At 65.9% G+C, this 15,510-nt stretch overlaps 3 protein-coding genes across 5 annotated transcripts; 1 reads left to right on the forward strand and 2 right to left on the reverse strand.

Moving 5' to 3' along the window:
* Positions 1 to 17: 17 nt before the first annotated feature.
* MTNAP1 (mitochondrial nucleoid associated protein 1) lies at positions 18 to 3,358 on the forward strand. Its single transcript, XM_083805057.1, has 4 exons — positions 18 to 1,030; positions 1,399 to 1,506; positions 1,714 to 1,830; positions 2,360 to 3,358. The coding sequence occupies exons 1-4, from the start codon at positions 136 to 138 to the stop codon at positions 2,386 to 2,388; spliced, it is 1,149 nt and encodes a 382-aa protein (XP_083661183.1). The 5' UTR covers positions 18 to 135; the 3' UTR covers positions 2,389 to 3,358.
* CPSF4L (cleavage and polyadenylation specific factor 4 like) lies at positions 3,235 to 8,110 on the reverse strand. Of its 3 annotated transcripts, XM_083805068.1 has the most exons (7): positions 6,499 to 7,612; positions 5,727 to 5,879; positions 5,362 to 5,457; positions 5,036 to 5,129; positions 4,657 to 4,699; positions 4,354 to 4,533; positions 3,235 to 3,826 (listed from the first exon to the last, which is right to left on the reverse strand). In XM_083805068.1, the coding sequence occupies exons 1-7, from the start codon at positions 6,599 to 6,601 to the stop codon at positions 3,758 to 3,760; spliced, it is 738 nt and encodes a 245-aa protein (XP_083661194.1). In that variant the 5' UTR covers positions 6,602 to 7,612; the 3' UTR covers positions 3,235 to 3,757. The 3 variants fall into 3 exon arrangements, with proteins under 3 accessions (XP_083661194.1, XP_083661192.1, XP_083661193.1); XM_083805066.1 differs by having other exon boundaries at positions 4,354 to 4,699; positions 6,499 to 8,110; XM_083805067.1 differs by having other exon boundaries at positions 4,354 to 4,699; positions 6,508 to 7,597.
* Positions 8,111 to 8,878: 768 nt separating this feature from the next.
* On the reverse strand, positions 8,879 to 10,700 carry CDC42EP4 (CDC42 effector protein 4; the record flags this gene model as incomplete). The annotated part of the gene is made up of 1 exon (XM_083805065.1): positions 8,879 to 10,700. One exon carries the CDS (start codon positions 10,698 to 10,700, stop codon positions 9,783 to 9,785), a length of 918 nt encoding a protein of 305 aa, XP_083661191.1. The 3' UTR covers positions 8,879 to 9,782.
* Between the last annotated feature and the right edge of the window lie 4,810 nt (positions 10,701 to 15,510).

Below are 15,510 nucleotides of genomic sequence, written 5' to 3' on the forward strand. Positions count from 1 at the left end.
CCCTCCCCTTCCTCCGCCGCGCAACGTCACTGCGCAGGCGCGCCGCGCGCCGCTGAGGTCCCCAAGCGGCCCCGGTGCTCCGCCGGTAGGGGTGGCCGCGGAGGTGCCTGACGGGAAAGCGGCCCGGTGCCGGGAATGGCGGAGGGGTCGGGAGGGCCGCAGCGGTGCCCGTACTGTCAGAGGAACTTCCGGAGGCTCCGCGCGCACCTCCCGCACTGCAAGGCCGCGCCGGGCCTGCGGGGGGAAGCGGCGGCCGGGACCGGGACCGGGAACGGGACCGAGGCGGAGGTGGCCCGGAGCCTCGATCTCCGCCCCGAGGAGGCCGCGGCTGCCGCCGCGAAGCTGCGCCGAGGGCCGAAAGTCGCCATCGAGAAGCACCGCGCCGTGGTGCTCCGGGAGCGGCCCGGTCCCGGTCCCGGTCCCGGTCCCGGGGCAAGGCCCAGCCCCGGCCCGCAGGGAGCCGCTCCCGGAGCCGCTGGCCCGGAGGCTGCCGGGCGCGGAGCTCCCGGCCCCGGTGGCTGCAGCGCGGGTGAAGCACGCGGAGCCGGCCGCAGACCGAGCCCCGGTGAGCTCCTCCCGCAGCGGGGAGCGGCGAGGACCGGGCCAGGAGAGGGGCAGAGGCACGGGGAAGGCGCCGCGGGGCACGGAGCCCCCCGGTCGGCTTCGCACAGCGAGAGCCTCCGTCTGTCAGCGGAGCAGCCCGGAGGTCGCGTGGAAGGGACGGCCAAAAATGAGCTAACCGGAGCACCGGAGCCCGGTGGCAGCGAGCGGCAGATGGCCGGCGTTACCGGGCCCCTCCTGAACGCGCGGCGGGATGCCCCGTTCCTGCCCCGCGCCTCCCAGCGCCAGCCCATCTGCCTCTCCCGGGGCTCTGGCAGGAGCGCGCGGGCAGGTGCCGTGGGTTTGGAGTGGTTTCCGGAGCTGCGGCCTAATTATCAGGCTCTGAGCGCGTTTGCGGAGAGGCCTTTCCAGGGAGAGCCGGGGGTCGCGACGAAGACGCCGGAGGGCAATTTCTCCGAAGGGCAGCGAGGTAACGTAAGAAACGCACGGCGCTGCTGCTGCTGTGCTGTCAGGCTAAACTGTCAGACGTAAACGGGAATAGGAAGCGCTGAGCTGCTGGGTTCGGACCTGAAAGAGTCCAAGGATGTTACCTGTGCAACCTTCCCAGCCTGGAAAACCAGCAGTTTAAGATGGGCTCGTGCGTGTTTGGGCTGGTGGAGCCAGCTGGCTTTGTGGGGGAGAGAATCGCTCTTCTTTTCTGAGCACTCTCAAAGTCAGCTCACCAGGAACAGCGCTGTACAGCAGCTCAGCACTCACCGCCCGGTCCAGCGAACACGGTCACATCATGCGTTGGCCTCGTTTCCCTCCCTTTGACCGCTCTGACCTCTCGTTTCACAGGGCCCCTCGCAGAAAGGCGCCTGATGGATGTCAGGCTGGGGGAGCTGCCCACGTGGCTGGCCACCCGTGACTTCTCTCCCCGGGGGCTGCTTGGAGGAGTGCAGAAAGGTGAGGCTAAATTGCCAGCTCGTGGGGCAGAATTGTCCCACTTACCCGATTTATCTGCTAACGTGCTGCTGCAGCCTGGTCCAGGGGGCCAGTCTATAAAGAAATAAATCAGTCGATCCAACCATCTGGCTTTGGGGAGCGACGTGGAAACCAATGAAATTTGTGTGACCGGTATGTGGTTTGACCCCTGCGTTTTTATTCCAACAGCATGGAACAGTTACTGCAACAAATACATCAACGTGAAGAAGGGTGGAGCAGCTGGGGTCTCCATGCTCCTGGCTGGATACTGCATCCTCAGCTACGGCTGGAGCTATCAGCATATCAGTAAGACGTCCTTCTTGATGTCTTAGTTACTTATTGATGTCTTATTTCACTAGTTCCCCCTTTTGCAGCAGTTGGTAAGCCTGATACTCATGTTGTTTCAAGCTCTGAAGTCATTTAAATATGTCACAGTTAAAACTAGTACCAGAGCTCAGGGAACAGTGTTCTGATTTGGCTTAGGTAGGCAGAGGAATGTAGTTAATGAAGGTGCTGGTAACAGTTACTGATTTACAGCTTCTCCCTGGAGAGAGCCAGAAACAGTTGGGAGCGCTCTTTAAATCTGCACGGAGCAGAGGGAGATGTTCCAGCGCTGGACACAACCCGTTCCCTGGATTTCCTCAGAAATGACACAAGGGATTTAAGTGGTGGTTAGGTAGTTTCCCCACCAGGGCTTGCTCCCATAAACAGAGACAGCTGTAGTCAGACTCCTGCTCACCCCTGCTGGGCAGCGTACTATGTCACGCGGTCCCTGAGCATAGTAGCATCGTGCTAACACTTTTTTTTCTCTTCCCTCCCCCCTCTGTTTTGCTAGAGTGTAATCGCTGGCGTAAGTACCACTGAAGAAGCTGGAACAGCAACCAGGGAACAATCACAACCATTTGACGGAGTCAGCACAAGCTCTCTGGACCAGCGTCCCAACAGGGATTGAACCCAGCAGAGGCCCCCTTCCTGTCAGAGACAGCTCGTAAATCCTTGCTGCTGAGGGGGTGCTTTTCAGCTACCCTCCGGCAGGCAGAGGGGTGATGCTGACAGCCTGCAGTCACTGCTCTGCGGGTCAGGCAGCGTTCAGTACTGAAGGACAAAGCGTTAGGGCGGCTCCTCAGGGGTCTGCAGGAGAGCTCCTGTACTTTGCTTTGCAGCAGCTTGGGTCTCTTGCTGGATAGGTCAGGGACAGGACAGTTCCCTGACATAGGCGGTTAGCATAGATTGCTCTACACATGTTACAGTGTTTTGGCAATAAATTATATGATTGATTGTGGCAGAGGGGGATAATCATTCCCTTAAGTTAGCAGAGCTGTGCCCAGCACTGCCCATCTTTTACTTACCCCTCTCCACAACAAGATTGTTTGCTTTGTTACCAGCCCCAGGAGAAGGGTGGTCCCCGCAGAGCTGTTCCACAAAGGGGTCCCAGCCCCTGCTTCACCACCAGCACAGCACCCCTGGGACTGCCTGGGCACCAAAACAGCCACAGGAAGGATCTCTGCGAAGGCTTTAAAGCAGCAGCACTGAGAACGCGGTGCCCTATTTCTGGCGGAAGAAAATCCATTGGATTAGCTGTTGTGCCCAAAGGGCAAACTGACATCAGACAAACGAGGACAGTTATGAGAGTGCTAGTTGTAGCCTGCCGTCACCGAACATGTCTGGAAAAGCAGCATTGGTCATGTTACAGGCATGAAGGGTAAAAAAAAAGGCAACAAAAATACGAACTCTTTATTCCAAGTGAGGTGCAGAAGTATTGTGTCAGAGGCATTTCACCAAGAACTCCCCTTACCAGCAATAAAAGCCGTTGTGCATTTTCCTTTCCTGCTCAGCCCTGTGTGTTCTCAACCGTGGTGTTTCTCGCCCCCCTTCACAGGGGATCAGCACACCCACACCCTCCTCTGCCCAGGACTCTGGCAGAAGCTGTTCCCACACCCCTCAAACCTGTGGGTTGGTAATTTCCTCATGCCCCCTCCCCGCTGCCCCCATCCAAACGCAGCTGCACAGGAGGGAGCAGGCAGTGACCACCGGGGGAATGGAGAAGTGCAATTCCAGCTGCATTAAGGACGCTGTGATTCCTCCTTTGCTCCTTGTGCAGAGCTGTGAGCGAGTGCTGAGCAAAACCGACTGGCTTTTCTAGTCCAGCAGCTGTCCTAGTGGGAGTCTCTCTGGCTCCGTCGTGCTGTGTATCGCCCTGTGGCCTCCCCCTCTCCTTGCAGGAGCACTCAAGTCATTTTCCCAGCAGGATTTCCAGCTGATTCTTCCTACACTTGCCAGCGTAGTGACCTTTCTGTCCGCACTGGGGAGGGAACAAGGAGATACAGCCGTCAAGCTTGTGCTAGATCAACTCTGGGCTGTTTTATCACGTGCTTTTGTCCCAGCATTTCCAAGGAGCCTCAGCTGGCACAGCTCTTGCCTACAAGCAGCAGCCCAAGACCTCTCACTGTAACAAACCCCTGCCCCACAGAGACAAGGGGTCTCTGCTCTCCAGGGCTACTCTGCTGCGTGCCAAGCACTTAAAGAAGTTTCTTCACCCCAGCATCACTTGGGGTTTGATTATTCCAGCCCTCCTTCCCAGCCAGGTGCTACCCCAGCTGCCTGGGATTGCTGTCAGCCACCTTAGACAAGGGGATCCCCTGTCTGGGGACAGGCTCACAGGCCAAAAAGCCCAGCCCAGGGAGAGAACACACCCTGATTCAACACACCCTGATTCAAAAAGCCACTTTCAGAGCCCCCGCACCTCATGCTGCCGCCCACCGTAGCGCTTCACCATCCCACAAAGGTGGGATCACTGCACCCAGGGCTCCCAGCCCCAAAACCACCCACCTTGAAGCAGGTGCCTGGTTCTAGCAGCCACTGCAGGCTGGGGGGGACGCTGCTGGTGGCCCCGGGCTGCGCAGCGCCAGCGGCCGGCAGCGGGGGTTCCGCAGGTGGCGCATCCTCAGGGCTGCTCTCCCTGCCAGCAGCGGGTGCCGGCCACGCCAGCTCCCGAGGACACTCGGCTCCCTGGGGGGACACGAGGCAGTCGGACACCGCAGTCCCCTGGCTCCTACAAGAGCACTGGAGCAGGGACACAGACGAGAGGGCTTCAGCTCGAGGGGGATCCGCACGGGACCCTCCCTGCGTCACCTTGGCTGGATCTGCGCTGCGGGTCGTCAGCCCGGCCTTGAGGCTGGAGGGGAGCACAAGGACAGGCAGTTACCCCCAGGACGTGGCAAGTGGCAGCCCCTGGCCCCCCCATGCCTCCCACAGCCTCCCAGTGCTGTCCCAGGGGCCCAAACCGATGGGTGCAGGTGTCCCCACAGGGACTTGGGGCTGTCACCAGCTCAGGTCGGAAGTAAGGAGAGACTAGAGGGGTTCATTTAGATGCAGCCTCAATGCATCCTCATCCTTGATCCAGATACCACAAGGGCCACAGCCTTGGGGGCAGGGACCGTCCCCTGGCTGTCCCCGAGCCGTCCCAGGCCGGCCATACGCTGAGCTCCCCGCCATCCCACGCCGTACGTACTGCGTGAATCTGCATTTGGGTCCTTCTGGGCAGAAGCCGACGAGGTAGTTGGCACACATCACCCTCCGCCTGTGTTTGTACTTGCACAAGGGTCCTGCCGCACACGGGAGAGCCTCCCGTCAGCAGGGACACGGCACCGCGCCCAAACCTCTGCTGGGCACCCCCAGCCCACCCACCCACCCACCCACCCCAGTTCACCCAGCTCCGGCTCCATCCCTTCGGGGGAGGCAGGGCCAGCAGCAGGGTGCAGGTTCCTACCCCCAGTGGTGGGGAACACGGGCAGCCCCCGCTCACCCCAGCGCATGTCCCATTTCTCAGGGCCTCACCGTGCCTGCAGAAGCCTCGGTCGTACCAGGGACAGGCCCCGTTGTCCGCTGCGGCGTCGACGTGCAGGAAGGGACAGTCCTTGTTGCTGCACTCCCCTGTGGGAGCAAAGGGGGGAGAAGGTGGGACAAGGCTCCCCCAAGCCAAACGGGGGGAAAAAAAAGCACAAAAAGACGGCGGGCTGGGACAAACCCAGGTGCCGTGGGGTGCACAGGCTTGGCCTGGGGGCTTGCGTCCCCATGCCAAGTGGCAGTGGCGCTTCTCCCCGCAGACAGGAGGTGGCATCAGGCGACAGCTCGAGGCCAGGCCCGAAGGACGCGGGGTGGGCTGGGGGCCACAACCCCAGGACCCCCAGTCCGGCACTTACCGAACTTGGAGTGGAAGTAGCACTCGGGCATCTTGGTCACGTCGTAGGCGTGCAGGAAGCCGCAGCCGTCGCCCTTCTTGCACAGCCCGCGCAGCCAGTGCTTGCACACCACCGCCCGCTCCACGCCCGCGTGCCGGAACGGGCACTGCGTGCCTGCGGCCCCCGGACACCGACGGGGGGTCACCGACGGGCCTGTCCCAGGCACCGGGCACCCAGACCCTCCCCAGCCCTCCCCTGGGTGCAGCGGGGCTGGCAGCGCTGCTCCGAAGGGTTTTGGTGGTGGGCTCTGAGCAGAGTTCGGCCTTCGTGCCCCGAACTGCCCGCCTGGTGGGTATAGGGCCATGGAGAAGGCTACGGGGGAGGTGACAGAGCAGAGGGGGGCACAATCTCCCTAATGTCCCCAAAATCTTGCAAATTGGCACTGGTCCCATCCCCAGCCCTTCCCGACGCTCACCCCTGGTGCACAGCCCCCGGGTGAAGAGCTCGCAGACAGCCCCCCCAGCTCTGCGGGGAAAGCAGGGCAGAGAGAGCCTCACCCGCAGGCCCCAGCACCGGGACCCCCGTGTTATCGGGGGGAGGAGGGCACCCCAGCTCCCTCGCAGGGCTGGGCCGGAGGCATCCCCAGGGGAGCAGTGCTTGGGGCCACCCGAGGGGGACCCAGGCACTGCGGTGGGTGCAGCAGAGCAGGGAGCTCCAGCTGGGGCTCCCCTTACCCCTCCTGCAGCCCTGCCGCCCCCCCAGGGCTGCCCCAGGACCCCGTCCCCCGACTTACTGGACATACCCGAGAAGGGCAGGAGCTGGGCTCCCCTCTGCTGCTCCACATCAGTCTCCAAGTCAAACCTGAGCCTCTCCACACCCGCCACCAGCTCCTGCATGGCCCCAGCTCCAGCCAGAGGCACCCCCAGCCCAGCCTCCCAAAGGAGCACGGTCACAGCGCCCAGCCTGGGCCCCAGCAGCGCTCAGAAACCTCCCTTCCTCCTCCTCCTTCCTCCTCCTCCCCAACGCAGAGCAAACCCAGCCCAGGCAGGAGCCCGGCGCCCTCCATTTAGAGGGAGAAGCCGCCCGCATCTGCTCTCAATTTGCAGCCGGGATTGCCTGGTGCCGCAGCCCAGCTGCGGGGAGCTCAGCCCCAGGCCCCAGCCGCTCGCAGCCCGTGATTGCCTCGGTGCTGACATCTGCTTCTTCTCCGCCCGGATCTGCGCCCAGAGCAGCTGGCCGGCGGCCCCCGACCCTCAGTGGGGTCCGCTGGGGCCGACCATGGGGGCTAACCCCTCACCCCGGGGGCTAACCCCTCACCCTGGGCTTTCTGCTCAGCAGCGAGCCCCAAACCAGAGCTGAAGGTGGCCTGCACGCTGTCATCGAGAGCAAGGGATGGATCCTGCGGGTTTTTTGTTGCACCCCGAGTGCTCTGAGCGTTGCTGGGTGATGCAGAGCAGCACCGGCCCCCGTCCCGCTTTGCAGTGCCCGCAGGACACAGCCACGTCCCCAGGCTCCCAGTGGGGACACCCAGCTCACACCTCGCACCCCCAGGGGAACCCCTTCAGCCCCCCCTTACCCCCCGGGGGCCAGGCTGCAGCAGCACGTGTGGGACACGGCCCCGTTGCAGGGCCACATCCTGGGGGGGCACCCCGAGCAGCACCCCCCGGTGCCAGGCGTCACCCCACACCCCGGCCCTCCTCCTCCATCACGCACGTCCCCATCATGCGCCCGGAGCGACAGGGCCTGACACATCGGGGACGGAGACCTGCTCCCATTCTGTCACCAGCGATAAACGCACTGGACCAGTGCCGCCCGCCTGCCGAGCGCCGCCGGCGGGGCCGCGGCCTCGCACCATGCACATCCCCCCCCCAGCACCGCTGGTTGTGCCGGCCGCGTCCCCACCGGCCGGACGCTTGCTGGCATGGCCGAGGTGCCGGTGTTACTCCCCGCTAGCCCTAGCCCCGTGGTGCTGGCCCTGCACCGGGGCTGCTGCCCCGTCCCAGTGAGCGGGGCCGTGTCCCGCGGTGCGGCGCCCGCTTTCTGCCCCGTCGGCTCGTGGCAGCGCGGCGCTGCCGAGCGGGAGGCTGGAGCCGACAGGCGTCACGGCGATGGCGATGGCTGCGTGATGGCGGCACGGCCGCCCCGCGGCTCCCCCTCTGCACAGCACCCTCCGGGAAGGGGCGCAGACCCCAGAGACCTTCCCGCTCGCTGCTTCACGTCGGAGCATCGGTAAGGGACAGCAGGAGCCGGCTTCCCCCGGACCTCCCAGCAGGCAGGGATCAGCACCCATCGGCTCAGGAGGGATGCTCAGGGCAGGGTGCAGGCACCCCAGCACCGCAGAGCAGGATGAGGGGATCACACAGGTGCCGGAGCGGGGCAGAGGCACCCCGGTGAGCTCAGAGCAGCCGCTGGCCGGGCAGCCAGCTGCAGCTGCTGTTGTTCTCCCCAGCCCGGACAATAGCCCAATGTCCCACGCCGCGGGGCATTGTATCGGCCCTGGCTCACGCACAGGACCCCATTGTGTCCCCGCTGCAGCACAGTGCCTGCTCCCACCAGCGGCACCCGCCTGTCCCCACAGGGCGATCCCTTGGGCAGGTCCCGGGGAGCCCAAGTGCTCCGGGGCTGCTGACCCCATCCGTACCAGCGGGACCGGGCAGGGAAGGCAGCCCTCGTGCTGGCAGAGCCCTGCTCACGCACAGAAATCCTGCCGTGGGACGGGGACACCCCCTGAGCTGGATTCAGCGCCTCCATCCACCCACACAAGGGCTGGCAGGGGCCGCGGCAGCTCTGCAGGGCTCAGAGCAGGGAAGTTTCCTCACCACCACCTTTCCTCCCTCCCTGGCTCGAATCGGGCAGGCTGCAGGAGGAGAGAGGCGGCTTGGCACTGCCGCCCCTTGGCAGGAGCCGGCCTGGCCGGAGGGGCACAGCCCGGAGCCAGATCCGGCCGGCAGGAGCTCGCCGCTTCCCCCGCTGCGATGGGCAGATAAAGCACGGCCACGGGCACCGAGAGGAGGCCGGGCTGGCGCAGCTCCCGCGGGGCCAGGGCTGCAGCGAGGACGGAGGAGGCAGGACAGGGTCCGGGGGTGGCAGCGGCACGGAGAAACCCCATCCCTGCAGCAAACCTCGTGCAGAACGCAACCCCACCACCCCCCTCCAGGAACTCAGGCCACTGCTGTCACTACAATTTCCTTTTATTCTTTGCATTTTTACATACAAGGTATAAAACCCTCCTCTTCCACCCGCCTGCACCAGCCAGACCGGCCCCAGGGCTGCGGCCACCAGCACGAGGGCTCAGCCCGACCCGGGGGTCCTGGGCACCCCTCCTGTGGGGACAGGCCCCCGCTGGTGTCCCCAGCACAACTGGGAGCACCTGGGGCTGCGCGTGGAGGGTGGCTGGCCACAGAAACGCTGGGATGGATCCATCCATCGGACAGATGGGGAGCGAGCCCCCACCGCAGCACGAGGCCAGAGGCTCTCAGACTGCACAAAGTCCCGAAGAAACCCGGGAGCTGGAGCTGCCTGCGGGCCTGGAGCCCTCCGCATGGTGCAGAGCTCCGAGCTCCAGAGCCAAGTCCTTCCTCGTAGGAAATCTCCCCTCCGTTAAAAAAAGAACAAAAGCAGGAGTAAAGAAAGTTAGGTACAAATCAGAGAGCAGTAAAAACTGTACGGCAGGAAAAAAAAATATACATACATTACTAGAGGGGCTACAACTTCGAAGCCTCATCTTGTTTGATCCTATTGCTTTACATAGGCAGGGGGGGGTGGGGAAAAAAAAGCGCTAGCATCCAAAGTCCAACAGAAAGAACCAAGATCGAGTCCGCTTCCCTCTCCCGGGCCGTGCTGGAGTTTTCCTGGGGGCGGAGAGCCAGCGGGGAGCCCCGGGAGCGAGCGCTGTCCTGCCGCTGCACATCCACCCCGGGACGGGCACCGGGACGGGCACCGGCCCGCCGGGAGGGGAGAGGGAAGGGGCGAGGAGTGAAGTCTTCCCCAGTGCTGTCGATTCCAGCATCGGGTTCTCCGGCCCCGTGTCCAAGCAACCGCAAATGAGAACCAGACCCCTTGGCTCGGCCGCCCGCCTTATACCCTGATCTCGTCGTCGTCTTCGTCGGCGAACGAGAACTCCTTGTCGGGGCGCTTCGGGGGGCCCCTCTGGCTCTGTGCCCCCGGGAGGGGGCTGCGCTCCTCCGGCCCCGAGGCGCAGCTGGATGCCGAACTGCTGTCCCTGGGGCCGTGGCCACCGGCGCTGCGGGACGGGCTCTGGCTCTGCGAGGCCACCGGGGAGCCGGGCAGGGCGGCTCCCACCTCCTCGCGGCTCTCCTCCGCGTCGGGGTCTTCGTCCGGCTCCCACTGCTCCTTATCCATGATGCTCAGGACGTCCCCGAGCATGGAGGGCCCCAGGTCGATGTGGAAGGACATGATGGACTCGGCGTGCTTCATGCCCGCCCCGCTCTTGGCCACCACGACGGGCAGCTCCGTGATGTCCCCGAAGTCGCGCTCGTCCAAGCTGGGGCTCAGCGGCCCGGCGGCCGCCCCGTTGAGGCGCTGCTGCTCTTCGGGGCTCATCTCCTCCGGCATCTTCTTGACGGGGCTGGAGGAGAGGCTCTTGGGCAGCTGCCCCGCGCTCCTGTCCACCTCCTTCTCGTTGAGCTGGGGCAGGGACACGGCGTTCTTCACGAAGAGCGCCGAGTCCCGCAGCGAGCCCAGCATGTCCCGCCGGTCACCCCGCGTCACCGACTGCGAGCGCTTGCTGCTGCGGAAGCGGCGGGACAGGAGGCTGGGTTTGGAGGCTCCCGGCTCCTCGCCGGCCTCCGGCCCGGGCTCCCCGGCCTTGCTGGTGAGGAAGGAGGTGTCCCCGAAGGCGTCCCCGGCCCGGCCCACGTGCATGGTGTGCCGAAAGTCCCCCAGCGGCGCGCTGATCATCTCGGCCGTCAGGTCGGCCCGCGAGCGCCGCTTGGAGTGGGCCGAGTTGGAGACGAGCTGCTTGAGGATGGGCATGGTCCCGGCGGGGTGGCCGAGGGGATGTCACACGCCCCGCAGGCCCGGCCGGTGCTCACGTCTGCTGCTCCGTGTCTGGGCTCCCCGCCGGCGTCACGGACGGGTCACTCCTAGGGGACAAGAGAGGGACACAGTCAGGCCTCGAGGACACCGATGGGCGCAGATCTGCTGACACCAGCCCTCACCCTGCCAGGCTGCAAAACACAGCCCCGTGCTCGCAAATGGCTCTGGTACCCTGGGGAAAAGCACCTGCCGCTCCACACAGGGCGGTGCCACACGGGGGACAGGTCCCCAGGCCCCCCACATCCCGCTCTGTCCCCACGGCGGTGCCAGTCCCCAGCCACAGAGCAGATGCAGAAGGGCTGCAGGAGAAAGACGGGGGCACAGGGATGCAGCAGGACGGTCCCCGAGCCACGCGAGCACGACGCCGCGGCCCCACAGCATCCCCTCGCCCTGTCCCACGGTGACCCACGAGTGGGGACACCCGGTGCTGCGGCCCACTCGCGCCCAGGTCTCCCTTCCCCTCCCGGGCCGAACAAAAGTGCTTTGTGGCTGCTTTGGAGACAGAGCCGGGACAGCAAACGTGGCCCGGCCACAGGGACCCTCCACAGCTCTGCGTCGCAGCAGGGATGGGGACAGCAGCGCCACATCCCACCCTGCAACCCCCCACAGCCCTCCTACTCTCCCTGCTCCCCCGAAAAGCACGAGCTGACTCTCACAGGAGCCGGATCCGCAGCGGCACACCGAGCGATCCCGCTGCGCCTCGGGGACAGACACAAAGAGGGGCACCGAGGGCACCCGCTGCCCCCTCCCCGCGCAGCCCCAGCCCCCCGGAGAGGGGCACGGCAGTGCTCGAGCCTCTGGGAGCCGCGCGCCGAGAAGATGCCTGGGACTTTTTTTTTTTTTTTTTTAATTGAAAGAAAGCAGGGAGGAGCAGCCGCCAGGAGGAATTGGAAACAGACGGCAGGAAGTGTGTGAGGAGGGCGTAGAGCCCCCGGGAGGCACCGCCGGGCCAGCGGCGTGCCGAGGGGAGCAGCACGGGGAGCAGGGATGACTCCCGCATCCTCACGCACCTGGCAGCACGGGGACATGGGGACACAGCCTCGGTGCTGCCCCCGAGCACCCCAAAGCCCCCCGCGCCGCTCCTCGCTGCCCCCCCCGGCGCTGAGCCCACACGCGTGCCAGGTTCCTGTGCCCACCCTCGCTGCCCCGTCCCATGCACGGCCACCTCATCGTCACCGCTGTGACTCAGGGGTGACAACTCAGAGCAGAGATGACAAAGGGCCTCTCCGTTCCTCTTTCCCACAGCCCGGCAGCAGGACGGCCACCTCCGTCCCCGGTGCCGCCAGCCGCCCCATCCAGCCCAGCCCCGGTGGCCCCCGCAGGAGGGGGGGACAAGGACAGCGACCACGTCACCGCGTCCCGGCTTCCCGTGGCGTCAGGCAGCCCCAGGTGGTCCGGGGAGGGGCTGCCGGGGAGGAAGAGCTCGGGGAGGAAGAGCTCGCAGCCGCCTGCTTCCTCCCCTCGGGCATCGCCGGCGACACCACGGCCCCGTGACGCTCACGGGGAAGGGGACGACGTCTGGAAGCGTGGCCCCCTGCACGACCCAGCTACGTACCCGCTCGGCCAGGCGCCCCCACGGCCGCAGCACCTGCCCCCCAGCACGTCCCAGGGCTGCCCCCGCGACGCCCGGTTTTCCCCTGCCACGCAGCCCAGCCGGTCCCGTGTGGGCAGGACGGACTCTGACCCCACGCGGGTGCAAAGTCCCAGCGCCCAGCCCCTTTCTCGCCCAGCCCCACTGCGCCCAGCCCCTGCGCGGGGCCACCACGCTCCACAGCGGCTCCTGAGGCCACGATGGCGCCGGGGGGGGGGCTTGAAGGGGACACCCCCGGAGCACGGCAGGGTGCAAGCAGGGCGCAGCAGCCGCTCTGCCGCATCCCATCGCCTTCTTGCCCGGCGCAACCACCTCAAACCAAGCGCTGGCAGGCTCCTTCCTCCCCTTCCCTCCCCGCATTTGTACGCGGAGGCAGCTCGCTGGGCTGCCAGCGTCTCGCACAGGCCGAGCGCGCGTGTGCGTGGCACAGACGTTTCCCCTCGGCAAGGGTCTCCTTTCAGGCCAGCATTCCTGCAGCCTTTGGTTTTACATAAAACAAACACTCCCGGCAAGCTCCCCAGCTGGGCCAGGCAACTGTGCTGCTGATTTAGGCCATCTGGGGACTGTCCCTCCCTTGTATTTAGATTTCGGGGCCAAGTTCAGCATTTGCGAGATACTTTGCAAGCCTCGGTGAAGGGGCCACCGGGAGGTTCGAGCGTTACCGGCGCGGCCTCCCCGGCCAGAAGCTCTCCATCACCGTCAGCCTCCGAACAAGCTGTGTCCTCCCTCGAGGCTCCTGCCCACGAACCCTTTTCGTGGCAGCCGAGGTCTCCCTCGGTGCTTCGCCCCCAGCCTCTCCAAAGGGTGACGGGGGAGCAGACGCCTCCGCCGGCCCCGTCCTGCCCGGGGGGAGCGGGACACAGAGCCCTTTTCTCCTGCTCCCGCTCAGGGCGAGGAGCAGATCCTGTGACATCCACACTGCAGACGCTTTCACAAAGGAAACCGGAGCAGCTTTGCCCGGCTACCTCGGGGGAAGGCTGCTGCACGACCCGAGAGGATGCGCGGCGGGGCAGGCAGCGCTGCCCACTTCTGGGCACTGTGGACGGCCGCGAGTCCTAGCAGGGCGTTGGGGAGGGGGGATAGTTTGAAGGTTTTCCCTTCAAACCTGCAAAGTTTGAAGGGAAAAGGGATAAAGCAAAGTGGTAGGTTGTGCCCTGCTTCATATCCCTGCCTTCTCACCCTTTTGCAACCATGAGGTCCAAAGGGCGAGAGCCTCAGGTCCCCGATTTTCCCTGCAAACGGGCGGCTTCCAGCAGCACCCCCACCCCGTCTCACCCCGTCTCACCATCACCTCCTGGGGACTGTGGGGGGCACGAAAGAGGACGGTGTGCGGGCATACACTGGGGAAACACCGCTCCAGCCCTGCTCCCACGCAGCCTGCCTCCGGCTCAGCCCGCTCACGAGCTGGGAGAGCCCTCCCGGCCGGCCCGGCCGGCTCCAAACCAGCCTTGGCTGCGCCGACGCCACGGGCAGCACCCTGCAGCCCAGAGATCAGAGGATGCTCCCCGGCCCGCCGGGAGCTGGGGCAGCCCCAGACCGGTCCGGGCCCCCCCGCACAGCCCCGGGGCAGGGAGGAAATGCTCAGCCCAGCTCCCCGGGGCTCTGGCCCCCCGCCCCAGGCGGCCGTCTTGCGCAGCCCTTTGATGTCGCTGCCTGGCAGGCGGCTGCCAGAGACGCTTCGCAGCTCACGCCCTGCCACCTCCGGTCCCGGGGGGGGGGACCAGCCCGCTGTCACACCCTGGCGTCGGGCTCCCCGTCGAGCCTCACCAGGGTCTGGGGGCAGACGGTCTTGCTGGCGCGGGACGAGGAGGCGCCCGGTGACTGCTTCTGCTCCGGCGGGGGTGACAGGTCTGGTCCTGTCCGCCGGCACCGCCACGGTTTGGCCGTGGGATGCACGGAGGAGGCCCCAGCGCCACTGGAAGCGGAAAGGTGGCCGGCAGCAAGAGTCAGAGCCCGGGCCAGCTCGCCGGGCTGGGAGGAGAAGCTCGGCTCTGGCCAGAGCTATCTGCACGCAGATCAGAGCTGACCCGGGGAAGGCGCTGCCCCAGCGCCGGCACGCCGGTGCCAAAAGCGGAGCAGCGATTCCCCCGGGGAGCGCTGACGACCGAGAGCTATCCAGAGTTCAGCGAGTAACTATTGGCAGGACGCGCCAGAACACGCCGAGCACCATAAATACTCCTGCCGTGGGGCCGCGAACCAGCCCGCGGCTGCGGAGGGGACGTTTCCGGGGGGAGAGGTTATCTCCTCGCTGGCCTCGCTCCGTCTCTCGCAGCGGGGGCTGGCGGGGGTCCGACAGGATACCGGGGCTGAGCAGACCTCCCGGCCTCCTCCAGGCTCCGAATTCCTGCGGTTTCGCTGGGCTGGACGGGAAGTAAACAGGCAGGGCTTCCCACGGCTCGCCCCGGCACCCTACCTGCTGGCAGGCACCCCGCAGCCGGCCAGCTCGGGGCCCCACGGCTGCTGCCTGCGCTCGAACAAAAAACCCAGGGAACAAAGGGAGAGACGGCCGCGGTCAGCACAACGCTGCCGGCACCCGGGCTGCTCGGCGGTGCCACGGCGGGGGGGGGGGCCCCGCCACCGTCGCCTCGTGCCGCGGCACAGAGGTGTGACGGCTGCCCCGTGCTCGGGGGGTTAGGGCCAGCCTCGCTCTCCCCACCCGGCAGCACCCGAAGTCACTGAACTCGTGCTCAGCCTCAGCTGGATTCGCTCCACGGTCTCCGAGGGAGCGGCGGCCAAAACAGCTCTGTTTACCGGGCGTCCCGCTGGGGAGCGAGCCCTGGCTCAGGGTGCAGAGACCCGCGCACCGCCGGCTCGCTCCCTGCCTCGGTCGCTCTCCCCACCAGCTGGCGATCCCGGCCCCCCACCCCCCCCCCTTTAACAGCCTCCCCGATCTATAGGTTTGGCGCTCGGAAACATCCGTAGGGCGTGCTGCGACTGCTGGGGTCACGCCAGGGCGGCGCGGGCTGTGCCCAGCTCCCGGCGAGCAGCTCCCCCCAACCTGCCCGGCTCCGGTGGCACCGGTGCCACGCCGTGGCGGGCTCACGAGCCCCATGTCCGTGCCCACAGAGCCCCGAGGTGCCGGCACACGTTCCCCGGGGACGCGGAGCTCGGTCGAGGGCAGGCCGGGAAGCCGTGCCCCGGTGCCAGGAAGAGGAG

This window comes from Anser anser, assembly GCF_964211835.1.
Source record: "Anser anser genome assembly, chromosome: 19".
Lineage (NCBI taxonomy): Eukaryota > Metazoa > Chordata > Aves > Anseriformes > Anatidae > Anser > Anser anser.

Bases quoted from the DNA above. Each gene is read 5' to 3' on its own strand.
- MTNAP1 (XM_083805057.1), top strand. From the start codon at position 136: ATGGCGGAGGGGTCGGGAGGGCCGCAGCGGTGCCCGTACTGTCAGAGG. The intron at 1,507-1,713 runs GTGAGGCTAAAT...TTATTCCAACAG, and splicing joins GCTTGGAGGAGTGCAGAAAG to CATGGAACAGTTACTGCAAC. The intron at 1,831-2,359 runs GTAAGACGTCCT...CTGTTTTGCTAG, and splicing joins CTGGAGCTATCAGCATATCA to AGTGTAATCGCTGGCGTAAG.
- CPSF4L (XM_083805066.1), bottom strand. From the start codon at position 6,601: ATGCAGGAGCTGGTGGCGGGTGTGGAGAGGCTCAGGTTTGACTTGGAG. The intron at 5,880-6,498 runs GTAAGTCGGGGG...CGGGGGCCGCAG, and splicing joins GCCCTTCTCGGGTATGTCCA to GCACGCAGTGCCCGTTCCGG. The intron at 5,458-5,726 runs GTAAGTGCCGGA...TTGCTCCCACAG, and splicing joins CTACTTCCACTCCAAGTTCG to GGGAGTGCAGCAACAAGGAC.